This window comes from Sinocyclocheilus grahami, unplaced genomic scaffold (assembly GCF_001515645.1).
Source record: "Sinocyclocheilus grahami isolate Dianchi unplaced genomic scaffold, SAMN03320097.WGS_v1.1 scaffold969.1, whole genome shotgun sequence".
In the NCBI taxonomy this organism is placed as follows: domain Eukaryota; kingdom Metazoa; phylum Chordata; class Actinopteri; order Cypriniformes; family Cyprinidae; genus Sinocyclocheilus; species Sinocyclocheilus grahami.
The window spans coordinates 248,392-262,586 of NW_015506148.1; the positions used below are offsets into that span (position 1 = coordinate 248,392).

The window sequence follows — 14,195 nt, forward strand, 5'->3', positions numbered from 1 at the left end:
TGTGGATCGCCGGATCGGCTTTCACTGTGGACGAAGTGGAGTCCAACCCGGGGTCGTCACATGTGGTTGCCACAAGCCCGCCGGCCACGCAATTCTCAAGCCTGCCGGCCGTTCCTCACTCAAGCCCGCAGGCCTCCGCTCACTCAAGCCCGCCGTGTGACACTATGTGTTTCGTTGTGAAAGCGAAACTACTTTGTTTGGCCTTGCAAAAGAGGACACAACTAGAAATCAGTGGTTAAGTTGTATTTACAACACTGTTCCAGAACAGTTCAACCCAAATATTCAGATGTGTGCAGTTTTATGGAGGACTGTTTCCTGAACCTGCAGAGTAGCTTACAATGCGTCTGTGCACAAAGGCTGCTTCTATAAAGTGGGGCAGTTCCAACTTTGCAAGGACAGTCTGGCGCTTCTGACTCACAGCCTGTAAGTATGTTTTTATATTTAAAGAATTTGCCACTGATGATTCAAACGCGAGTTTTGAGCAGTGTAGCACTTGTTGTTTGTCGTTTCTCCAATCACAAATGCAGACATGGTTTTATGTTTACGCGGCGCGATACATAACGCAACGCATAAAAAGACAGTATGAGTCATTATAATCAATAATTATGTCCCCAGCTGGATGCAACAAATGCCTCGTTTGTAATGGGTTTTACTGGTTTTGTCTCGTCGCGCCGAGACACGGCTTCACAGTATGGTAAGCGGCGTAACATTTCCGTCACACGCTTGAGGTATTCAGCCAATCGCACCGGATAGCTGGCCAATCAGTGTACACCTCGCTTTTCAGAACGATGAGCTTTGTAAAAATCGATGTGTTTCAGAAAGGCGGGGCATAGAGGAGCAACAATAATGTACATTATGTGGAAAATAATGTGTTTTTTTTACCTTATAATGTTAATAATAATTAACCTTATAACCTTAATAATGTGTTTTTTTAACCTCATAAACACATTGAATTACACCAAATACACAAAATAATGTTCTTTTTAGCAACAACATTTGACCTCTTTAAAATAATTCTTCATCTTCATTCTTCATCATCCATTTTAACGGGGCCTCTGCACTTGACACTTCAAACTCCAAAATTATTCGCAATATGTCCTTCTAACAGCTTTCTTCAGGAAACATAAATTGACCTTTGACTCTTTAAGAACTACATTTGAAAAAAAAAAGATCATCAAGCACTTCCTGTCTTCCTGTCTTCTGTTCATAGGGTTCATAGAGACTTCACTCATGGAAAACATGGTGAAACACCTGCATATCTTTTTACAACTGAAACAAAAGGCCATAAAAATGCATGTGACCATGTATATAAGGCCAAAACAAAGGCATCGCAAAGCTATAGCATTAGGAAATAAGGAGCATAGGCCTCACCTCATCTTCAGGTTGCCTGGCTGTGGTTGTCCATCATAGATGGAGACAATGTCAAAGTCCTCCTCCAGAGCGAAGGTGTGAAATGACAACTGTATCCTGTTCCGCTCTCCAGTGACTATGATCCACGTACAGTTGGCATAGTTGGGGTAGCCGTGGGGAAAGCCAGGACTCTCTATAGTCCCATTGAGACCTTGTACCAAGCCGCCACAAGTCTGACCTAAGAACACAAAAACAGAAATTTAGTGACCTCCATCTGTCATTACATTATTTTACATATGTTTTTGAAACAGTTCTGCTCTGCAGTTATTTATATATAGTATAAATATAACTTGTTGCATCTTTCCCAAAAAGACTCATGGCTGTATTAGATCAAAAGGGTGCTTCTACTAAATACTGAGCAAAGGGTCTGAATACTTAGGACCATGTGATATTTCAGTTTTTCTTTTTTAATAAATCTGCAAAAATGTCAACAATTCTGGGTTTTTCTGTCAATATGGGGTGCTGTGCGTACATTAATGAGGAAAAAAAATTAACTGAAATGATTTTAGCAAATGGCTGCAATATCACAAAGAGTGAAAAATTTAAGGTATATATATATATATATATATATATATATATATATATATATGTGTGTGTGTGTGTGTGTGTGTGTGTGTGTGTTATTTTTGGTTCATTTTCCTAGTTGAGAAAATTAATTTTATGTCTGTTAAAGATTTTATCTACATTACATTAAGGTAATTTTGTTCACTTTTATAAATATTATAATATATTATAATATATAATTATATGTACTAGCATGTACATGATCTAGATAAAAATATGGATAAAAAGCTGTAAAACTCATTTATTTTCAAAGCGAGAAATCTATCTTGCAAATTCAGCATCATTATTTGCAATAGCTTGCTATTTTTACGCATATTGTAAAACATTAAATTGAGAGATCTATACAGATCCTAGTCTTAAATTCTATTGTAAAATGGCTTTCTGACTTGAAGTGAGAAAGGTACAGGTCAGTGCTATCTCATATGTGCACTTTTGGTGCACTCTGCACAAAGACATATGTCACTTTATATAGAGATCCACCAATCAGCGACCTCTCTGTTACTGAAGCAAAAATCTTCGCAAAGGCAGGAGCAATCAGCAGTACACTCCCATAAAGCATTGTGAATGTTGTGCCAGCCTGCACTCCCACACATGTACTTGTACAAATCTGAATATAAAATTAAAATACAATTCAAAATACCTTTTAAAATATGTTCAAATACTGTATTTAATCTTCTTAATATACTGTACTTGGATTGCTTCAGCTAAACACCAGATTAGTTTAGTTGATGGTTTAGAACTTTTTTTTTAAATGCCCAAATGTGAGCAAACTATTGATCTGAGTTAATTTATGACTGGACAGTAATAACTTTTATTTTCATGATAACTATGTAAACAAAACTTTTTTTTTTTTTACTCTTAAACAGAATACACAAATATATATATTGCATCACTGTTGTCCTGAGCCTTTTTTACTCCATATTCATTTCTTATGCACTAATATTTACAGGTAATCATTCTTATGCTGTCGCTGACTATTGCATAATATTTGCTGGTGATTATTTTCACTGCAAAACTGAGACTGAGATGTTCCTTAATGGCACAATGATTCCATATGCTTGGTAATAATCTTTACAATATGCTGATGGATTCATACCTGAAAAATTGCAAACTTAAAAGAGGACGTTGCATTGTGATATACTGTAAAAAATAAAAAATAAACACTTATTATAGTTATCCAAAGCATGCTCAGCTGAGTGCCAGCTGTTTCCCACTGTTCTTGACTAAATCACAGATGCAGTGCATTCTCAGGAACAATAAAAGGCAGTCCACTAGTTGTTCACAGATACAGTTGTTACTGAAAGTGAAAGCATACTTTGTCATGCCATTGTAACAAATACACTCTTGATCTTTACATCTTATTAATACATTAGGTAACACTTTACAATAAGGTTCATTAGTTAAACATTAGTTAATGTATAAACTAACATGAACTAACCATGAGCAATACATTTGTTACTGTATTTACTAATCTTCACCAACGTTAGTTAATAAAAATACAGATGTTCATTGTTAGTTCATGTAAGTTCACAGTGCATTAACTAATGTTAACAAGACTTTAATAATGTGTTAGTAAATGTTGAAATTAACAATAACAAAGATTAATGAACGCTGTATAAGTGCAGTTCATTATTAGTTAATGTTAACTAATGTAGTTAACTAATGAACCTTATTGTAAAGTGTTACCATACATTAAAATGATAAATAAGTCTGCTGTCTGCTGTATTTCTCATAGGGGCTTGTACACTGCAAAATAACAATCCTAGCCATGTGAAAAAAGAATGGTGCTTAATTGTACTGTGCATTTGTAGTGTACTTCAAATCTTAAAAGTCATTTTAAAAATGTACTTGCAAATAGTATAATATTAAATAAATAAAAGGTCACTTAAGTGTACTTAGAGCAATAGTTCACCCAACATTTGCTGAAAATGTAAAAGACGACAACAGGGGATGGACATTTAAAGTTAAAACACCTTAAAGATGGATGTGTTTCCTGCAAACAGGCAGCTTTACACAAGACATTAGTTAATGGATTGGAGTCATGTGGATCATTGTGATACTTTTATTAGCTGTTTGGACACTGAATATCTAATGGCACCCATTCACTGCAGAGGATCCATTGGTGAGTATAAGTAATGTAATGTTAAATGTTTCCAAATCTGTACCGATGAAGAAACAAACTCATTTATATCTTGGATGGCTTGAGGGTGAATAAATGGTCCATCCTTTTATGAACACATCTTGTGATGGCTACTTCCAGCAGGATAACACACACATTTTTTTTTTTTTACATGACATGAGTTCACTGAATTCAAATGGCCTCCAAAGTCACTAGATCCAAACTCAAACTCAATCCAATAGAGCACCTTTGGGATGTGGTGGAATGGGAGATTTGTATCATGGGTGCGCAGCTGACAAATCTGCAGCAACTACGTGTTAACATGGACCAAAATCTCTGAGGAATGTTTCCAGCACCTTGTTGAATCTATGCCACACAGAATTAAAGCAGTTCTGAAGTCAAAAGGTAATAGCAAGGTGTATCTAATAAAGTGGCTGGTGAGTGTAGATTTTAAATTACTGTTTTACAGATCATTTGTTCAGCTTTAAAGAATTACACCTCCTTGATGTGTTGAATAACATACGAATGCACATGTACTTGATTATAATTTTAAGTGTAATGTATCATTTGATATTACATTTAAAATTTATTTATTCTCTACATACTAACTTGCAACTTCCTCATTACAAATGTGTAATTACAAATATATTTAAATACATGACATACAGTTTCATTTCTAATACATTTTCCAAAATCTCTGAGGAATGTTTCCAGCACCTTGTTGAATCTATGCCACACAGAATTAAAGCAGTTCTGAAGTCAAAAGGTAATAGCAAGGTGTATCTAATAAAGTGGCTGGTGAGTGTAGATTTTAAATTACTGTTTTACAGATCATTTGTTCAGCTTTAAAGAATTACACCTCCTTGATGTGTTGAATAACATACGAATGCACATGTACTTGATTATAATTTTAAGTGTAATGTATCATTTGATATTACATTTAAAAAAAATGTATTCTCTACATACTAACTTGCAACTTCCTCATTACAAATGTGTAATTACAAATATATTTAAATACATGACATACAGTTTCATTTCTAATACATTTTCCCTTAATTATAAGTGCCCGAAAACATTACATTCAGTTTGCATTTAAGTTTATTATTTTAAAATATATTATTTCTATAATAAGTAGGCTTAAGTACTATTTTGGAAAGTATGCTAAAGTGTAATTCTTTTTCACAAGGTCAGACCTTGTACAATCTACCCTAAAATAAACAACTTTTATTATTGCTGGCTTAACTGTTTTAATCTTTACACTCCAACCACCTGGCTTCATTCTATGTAATGCCACTTTTCATATCTTTGCTAAGAAGTACATAGTACAAAGATTATTAGATATGTAGTGTATACATTATATGGAAGTTAAATGTGTCAGTTTATGTCATCAAAGATTATATGGGACAAGATTAGTGTAGAATGTGTGATGCATAGCTGCCACAGCAGTGTGATGCATATTGCTGTCAGTCCTGCTGGTGTAGTTCAGAGCAAAAAACACCAGGCCAAAATCCATTCTCTTCTTAATGAGGTAATTTATCATTTAGCAGTGTGAAGGGACAAAAGTTTTAGAGCCTTATCATTATACGTTACATTACTTTTTCATACAAATATGTGTTTAGAAGTTTCAAACACAAGAATATGCCTTTTTTTCCACCTTGGTCAATGAAAATTATTTGTAATGTTTTGTTCTTTCTTTTTAACTCTATCTATTAATCCTAACTTTAACCATGGGAACAACTGTTAAACTGAGCTGAGACCAGACTATTACTGGTAGCTGAACACTTACAGTTAAATAAATAAAAATAAAAATAATACAAGAAAGAAAGAAAGTGTGTTTGCGTCTGCCAGCAACCTAATGTATGCATAAGGCTTTATGTACTGAAAGTAATTTTAATAGGTGCCGCTAGATGGAATTCAATTTATACCAGTCAGACCAGACCATGCCAACATAGTATGCAAGTTTTTATCAGAGTATGCCAAGCTGAACCAACAGCATCAAAAAAGAAACTGGCTTCATTAAAAGGTGTAGGTGTATAAAACTCAATGAATAGAGATTATATCATTGTCCTTTCAACCTCTTTTGTTTTTCTGCTGAAAGCAAAATAAGGCAAAATCATTCCACCCTCAGTCAGGCACCATTAGCAAACATTAAATAAAGCTTGTGAGTGTATCTGCATATAGATGTTGTCATTGATTTCAATTTACTCTTGTTTTGATTCCTCAGCAGGGCTTTGTGTCAATCTTAAGTCATGCATAGCCGATTACGGCTGGTAAAGTGCACACTTTTGTAGACCTCAGTAAAGCCAAATGACTCTAACGAGCTGGGAATGAAGCAAGCTGGGCTCTTAAGGAAGTGGCATATGAATGAATGCAGGCCTGTGTTGATTAGTTCTCTATTTGACCGTGTTGTCAATAAATCTACATATGTAACATCAGAAACTGACAGATACATTCTTTGTTACCTTAGGTCACTCTTAAATGCTTCTTCTTAATGATAAATCCTTTCTTTTATACATCTATCATTTTAAAGTTGCTCAAATCACTGATCTATCCATCATCAGTGGCGGTACAATATGATGAAGATAAACCTAATGAAGAATTCTCACATTATGAATCTTTAAAGGAACAGTTCACTCAAATATAAATTCTGTCTTTATTTAATCACCCTTACATCATTCAAATCTTATATGCTGCTATTTTTTTTTCTACAATTAAGAACATTTTGAACTTCATGCAGCTCTTTCCCTACTAGTGGCATGCACGGTACAGAAAAGTGCCCTTTTGGTCTGATCTAGGCGCTCCCAGACCATGATTTCTACCAGGGGGGCCAAACCCAACCCGACCACAATTTCTACCGAGGGGGAACCCCCACCCCCACTGTATCACTGATTATAATAGTTGATTTTAATAGTTGATATTTTGAATTTTTTTTTGCATCACATCGCGTTATACCTCTGCCGTCTTACAAGAAAAAATATATTTCAGTCTTTCTACTTAATTTCTTCTTTAATTCAATGTGTTACTCGTCCTACTAGTGGCATGCACGGTACAGAAAAGTGCCCTTTTGGTCTGATCTAGGCGCTCCCAGACCATGATTTCTACCAGGGGGGCCAAACCCAACCCGACCACAATTTCTACCGAGGGGGAACCCCCACCCCCACTGTATCACTGATTATAATAGTTGATTTTAATTTTTTTTGCATCACATCGCGTTATACCTCTGCCGTCTTACAAGAAAAAATATATTTCAGTCTTTCTACTTAATTTCTTCTTTAATTCAATGTGTTACTCGCTGTTTCTTTGTAATTATTCGTGCAATTTCCTAGTAATTTGATTTTTTGTTTTTCAGATGAGATAAGTTCACATTACTAATAATTATTGTTTGTAAATTGCATTTACTCAATTCATAAGGTATATTTCAATGATATCAGAGCTTTAAAATTTACTCATTATTTTAAGTGTAAAATATAGTACATCATAGCATAGGTTTTTAGAATAGAAACAACATTAGACTCCATCCAAGAGAACACATCAGCAAAATTACCTGATGTTGAGTAGATGATCAAATTAGCTATGATTAAGCAGTACGAACAGTCGAACAGGGGCTCAGAACAAGGATTTCCAAACAGCAGGGTAAAATAAAGCAGGTGTTTCTATACCAGCAGATTTTTAGAGTAAAAAAGTTGACAGTACACAGATGGGATGTGGCATCTCTGTGAATTGTTGGCACTCACTGAGCATACAAGATATGGCTAAAGATGAACACAATCTATCTCGGCCATCTGTAAGTTATGGCATTTTCATTTAGTTCAGGAAGTATATGTAAATTACTATAAAGAAAGCTTTAGTATCTATGTATGGGCATTTCTCTTCTGTAGTGGTGCATTTGTGCCTGCCATTGAACCTAAAAGTGTTTTCCCACTCAGGTCCATGTTTAGGTGAGGTTTGGAATAAAATTCAATTTCCAAACTTGTCATGCTCTCAGGGTCTGATGAAATCCTTCCTCTAAATGTTAATTTGTATGCATGTGCTCACAGTACAAAAAAGCAGTTAGTTTTAACCTTAGATACAGGACATAGAGTCGTTCCAAGTGGAGTCCATTTTTATGGTTAAATGCACAGTTGTTACATTAAAAAAGGGGGGGGGGGGTAATGTGTGTAATGAAAACAGAATTTACAGAAACACAAATTTGCACTATGATAACAACAACAAACCAATGGTCTCATTCATGAAACAACACAGAACAAGTTTGTGCTTAGATTCCAAATGGTCAGCCTTGTTTACCATGGCCATGTTTACACAGAAGCAGATTACACCTGTCAGTCTTTAAGGTGGTTATATTCACACACAGTTGGCTACAAGAGTAACTGCCACATGCGAAAAGGGACTAAAAAGTGGCCCTGGATTCTGTTTGATAGGTTCAATCGACGTTGGATTAGTATATGATCCAACGTCGATTGACGTTGGATCAGTATATGATGCTATGGGAACATCCTTCAGTTTATGGTTATCCTGCCTATGTAACCCACTTCTCTTCCTCAGGGTGGAACACTATGGCGTTTCGTAAGTGTGTGATCCGCTGTGTGCTCACTTTGTTACAAAAGAGGACATGCATGGTAAGTGTCAAGTGCATGGGTCAGGTGGAGTCTCTTCCCCCAAGCAGTCAGGGAACATGACCCTCTCTAGCATATACAGAGGTTTTAGATGTGATTTCTTGTCCTGTCAACAAATTAAAACTGGACTGGTCTTGGAAGAAACCTTTTCCGACATGAATTACTAATCCCGCTTTAACTATATTCAGCTTGGTGAAGCAGGGGAAATACTTGCATCAACATCTTGACCTAACCTGTGAAGGTACAGGGTAAGTTTGAGCTTAAACCTTCAGAAGAGTGTTTTGTTGCCATGGCAACAGACTGCATTCCTTGGGGTATAGCTGAATTTGTGCACAGTTCAATCGTGACTGTCAACTGCTTGTGTCTAGTCATTTTGTCTCTGTCTGAATCAGAACCAGACAAGACATTCTTATAGATCTGTTTTGCAGAATACTGGGTCTAATAGCAGCTGCCTCACTGGTGATACCACTTGGCCTACTTCATATGAGACTTTTTCAGAGGTGTGATAGCAGAAAGAGGAATCCTGGTATCCTCTTCACTTAATGAGGTTTAAATGCAGTGCTGTCTGACCCTTTTGCACTGGAAACAACCCCAGTTCATGATTCAGGATTTTTCATTGTGGAGTGTTTTGCCACTAGATAATTATGGTAGGTTGGGACACAGTTTTTTCAAGGATGCCCACCCTACGGTGTTTGGATGATGGCAGTGTTTTTGGTTTTGACCCACTTCCTCTGAGAAATCCAAGGATGTAACGTTATTTACAGAATTGACAACATGTCACTTGTCTCAACTATAAATGGAAATGTGTTCATTGGGAGGTTAGGTCAGCACATTCTTCTTCTGGTGCAGAACAAGTTTCTATTGCTATTGGCGGTGCACATCAAAGGTAATTTGAATCTGGAAGCAGATCTTCTCTCGAGACATGGGTTGAGGCTTGGAGAATGGAGGTTTCATCCTCAGACCTATCTGGCAGGGATTCGCCAGGGCAGATGTGGATAGGTTCGCTTTGAGTGAAATGAACCAGTGCCTCCCTTGATTCTCTCTGATCTTGTACGTCATCTCTGGGGTTTGACACTCTTGTGCATGCGTGGCCAATGGTCCGCTTGTATGTTTTACTGCTGATAAATCTGCTTCCTGCAGTGATGCAGAGGATGCGAGAAGAGGGTCTCCTCTTAGCAGCCACATTTTAGCCATCCCATATTTGGTTTTTGACATTGACTGATGTTAAAATGACAGGTCTTATTCGGACAGGACAAATTTTCCTGAAGGATGTTAGAGAAATTCGTATTTGACAGACTTTGTGATTTCTTTGCGATTTTATTTCAAATTGGGATTAGATTTCTCAGAGGACCATTAAGTTAGCTGAAAAAAGGTATGTAATTTTCTCCAGAATTTTTACAGAGGTTTTGTGAGAAAAGCACAGACTTGGCAGATTTGGACAGGATTAAAATGGCAAAGTACATATTTTTCTTCACAAAACTCTCTAACATCCTCTGGGAAAACTAGTCCTGTCCGAATAGGGCTTATGCATCAGTAAATCAAGCCAGTGACTAAATGGGTATTTTACACTGGTCCTCTTAGTAGCTTGGAAATCATATGCTATTTAAATGGTGATCAAATTATATACAAAATAGAGCAAGAACACTCCATTAATCACTTAGTAGTCATTGGAGCTGTAAATCAGGGTCAGGTTATCATTGATTTCAGTTCTGCACTTTATAATAAATTATAATCAATGATCAACACTGCTCAATGAATCCTATATTTGCGTTGTGTATTCACTGTTATTATAAAAGCATTCAAAAAAAGAATGCCAAAATTGTGTTGCAACAGCCATGACTGTGATTGGCTATGATGCTCAGTGCTGCAACTTTTTATCCAATGGGAGTATATCTAAATACAGTATAATGCTGTAATCAACATTTAGTCTTAATTTTAGCAGAGGTCAAGTTTGACAAGTTTTCATAAGAGTTCCACATGTAATACTTATTTCATATGCAAAGATACTACCCAATCATAGCAGTGGGCATGTACACTGAACTCTTAAAAGAGATCTGCTCATTTAAGGTTTTCAAATCAGAGGTCCAAAATCATGGCTATTCATTTCTAAATGACGACAGTTTTGGGCTAATGCTAATGTTAATCCACAGTAATCCAGAAATATTTGAAAAAGGTATCTTCATTTCAAAAGGTCAACACTTGCATTTTCCAAAAGTTGCTCATTCACACAGACAAAATAACAGACATAAAGTTCTCATTGTATTCTTTTGGCACAATCTTTTTACTACCTGATATCCCACCACCCCTCACTGGTGCGTCCAGGTCAAACTTAAGATCTGCATTCATTGTATTGTCTAAACGCAACTGTCATCATCTTTTACTGCAGGACAGCAATTGCATGAAAATATTCAGTCATCTTTGTATAAATGTAATATGAAGATTGTACAAAGCAACATGTATTATTCACGCTTTATTTTAAGGTCCCATTCTCACAATTAAACTAAAAATTAATTACAAATTTTGCCATAATAAACTCCTAATAACAACTTATTAATAGATAGTTAGGTAGTTGTTAAGTTTAGGTATTGGGTATGATTAAGGGATGTAGAATATGGTCATGCACAATATGTGCTTTATAAGTACACAACCAATATGCTAGTAATATGCATGCTAATATGCAACAAGTTAATAGTGAGAATTGGTCCCTAAATTATAGTTACCCATTTATTTGCATCAGCATTATTAAAGTGAATAGCAGACGCAACAATGCAAGGTACAAGCATGCCTTTAATACTGCCATTGTGTGTAAGGCACCCCCAGCCTGTCTTACTGCTGCATACGCCCTGCTGTTCAAATGTGAAGCCGGTTCCTAACGCTTTAGACCGCAGGATCAGAGCCTTCAAAGAACATGCATCACCCTGAGAGAGATACCCCATGAGCACTGGGACACATCCTCACATGGTCCCTCTCCCACAATAATTCAAATAATGGAAGGGATGAATGCAGACTGAATGTGATCTCTTCCATGATCTCTCTACCTCAGCGTGGAGATCAGGAAGAAACGGAAGGCTCACAGGAGATATCTAAGACAAAACACTTCCTGAAACTCATAGCTGAGTGTTCAATAATAGTCACCTAGTTATCGGCACTATTTTCAAATAATGTGATCACAATTTAAATAACATATGATTATGTACAATATGTGAAACATGACTCAACACATGTCATTGATTTCAAATAATTCCAATTTCACAGTCCACACAAATGTATCCACTTGGGAGATTGTTTTCAAAAGGCTCAGTTCCCTTTCAATTGGGAACTCTGCACTAGATCTGATGAGACACTGTGGGTAATGTCCTCAGTGTGACCGGGGTGACTTGGCCAATGACAGCACATGATGTCTCCATCAGTGAGCTAGAGGGAATACGTGGGTGTCTGCAGTGAACATCATCAACATGTCTTCAGGAGCCGTTTGTTTCTGTAGCAGCATGAGAAGGTGACTATTATTGAACACTCAGCTATGAGTTTCAGGAAGTGTTTTGTCTTAGATATCTGACACCTGAGGATACACACAACTTGTGCGTTATGTGCTTAGGTGAGGATGCATGTTCATTTCTTGAGGGAGCTGAATGTGCTTCATTGTGAGAAGTTCACAATGAGAAAGTTACATTCATGCCTGTCTGTTCTCAAAGGATGTTGGACAGGCGTCTGTGCCCCATGGCTCCAGAACCACTGAAGCGCAGTGAAGATTGAGTTTGTGGGGATCACGGGTTGAGTTGGCGGAGGATTTTGAGAAAGGTATCTCTCGTTCCTCTATTCCTCTGTTACCCATTCGAGCAATCTGCTGTACAGGGATATTCTATCTCTTGAGTCTTCTGATCCAGCAGATCATTTTGCTGGCACCATCCAGCCAGGAAGAGGTGGATATGGCTGAGGAGGTCGAAGATGTTACAAGTGAGCTTTCCCAGCCTGCCAGCCGCATATAAAGCAGAAGGAGCTGTTGGATGTGATGTCCCATGCTACAGCTAGATTTCGATTCCGAGAGGCATGAAGTCTTTCGTGGCAGACTTGACAAGCATTTTCTGTAGCCGTTCCTCTCCTGTGAGCTTTCCGTTTCTTCCTGATCTCCACGGTGAGGTAGAGAGATCATGGAAGAGACCACATTCAGTCTGCATTCATCCCTTCCATTATTTGAATTATTGCGGGAGAGGGAGCATGTGAGGATGCGTCCCAATGCTCACGGGGTATCTCTCTCAGGGTGATGCATCTTCTTTGAAAGCTTTGACCCTGCCGTCTAGATCCGGCTTCACATTTGAACAGCTGGGCGTATGCAGCAGTGGGACAGGCTGAGGGTGTCTTATACACAATGGCAGTATTACAGGCATACAGCCCAATTTGGTTAACCATCACATATACGGTGAATTCTCAGTTGATTAACCCAAACTTTGCTTATTTGTGGTATGTCTGTTCCAAAGCACCAGTGAAGAGTTACTTCAAACAACCTCCTGTTGGTAACCCTTAGTTAACATATGAAATCTTCATTTGTTTATATCAGTGTACTTCTCTTTTTCCACAATTAAACTGCATTATGCGTTGCATTGTATTGGTCATTGGTATTACAAATTCCATATTTGCGAGACAGTCTCTCTGAAAACTATATGGTATAAACTTATGATAATATCATACATGCTTGACTTTCATCCAGTTCTCAATTCAATATTTTATTTTGCTTTTACTGATACTTGTTTTGCTGACAGGGCTAAAAACCATGTGGAACTTAATTATCTTTGTTTTAAGCAACTCAATAAAATGTCAATTCAAAATGAATCCAAAATAATGCTGACCATGGGTGGATCACAGAAGAATGATGTAGTGATTTTAATTCACTGCACTGCATTATTGTTTTCTTGGCTTCAAGGCATTACAGAGATTAATATAAAAGCCTGCATTGACAAAGCAAAGCTGCTCTGCCCTTGCAGTGGACCACCTTGTAATCCAGAACTAGAAAAGCAGCCTTAATTGTCTTACCAATAGTACTCTGTATTGATTTGTAGGTCTTATCATCATGGTGGACAACTTGAGGTCAACAGTCAATAAATTCCCACGTTTCGTCTGTGTCCACTATGCAGGGGTCATATGTTGAAACGCTTGTGACTGAATACATAATCACATAATTTCAGGCTCACTAAAAGAGCCATGATGACAATTGATATATTAGACAGTGTTCAATGACTTTCTTGTGCAGACCTTCAATGTTCAAAGCAATCATAGCAGGGAATGGGCATGTATTGACAGGTGAATGTATACCAATTTTAATGATGCATAAATTTAGTATTTATGTTTATGTGAAAGCTTGATTTCATTAATTATATGGCTGGATAGTAATTTTAAAAATGAAATCAGCTTCAAGCTTCAATTAGGACATTTGCTTATTACAGATTTCATGTACAGGTCTAGGGGCATGATTATTATTTATTTTATATTGAGTT

General features: G+C 36.9%; 1 protein-coding gene across 1 annotated transcript in view; it reads right to left on the reverse strand.

The window, feature by feature from the left end:
- LOC107564890 (CUB and sushi domain-containing protein 1-like) overlaps positions 1-11,642 on the reverse strand; it is a 170,197-nt gene extending 158,555 nt beyond the window's left edge. The window contains exons 1-2 of the mRNA XM_016250060.1: positions 11,537-11,642; positions 1,372-1,588 (exon numbers count right to left, since the gene is read on the reverse strand). Coding sequence (XP_016105546.1) covers positions 1,372-1,588; positions 11,537-11,642 — 323 coding nt within the window. The remainder of the gene's footprint in view (positions 1-1,371; positions 1,589-11,536) is intronic.
- Positions 11,643-14,195: the final 2,553 nt, after the last annotated feature.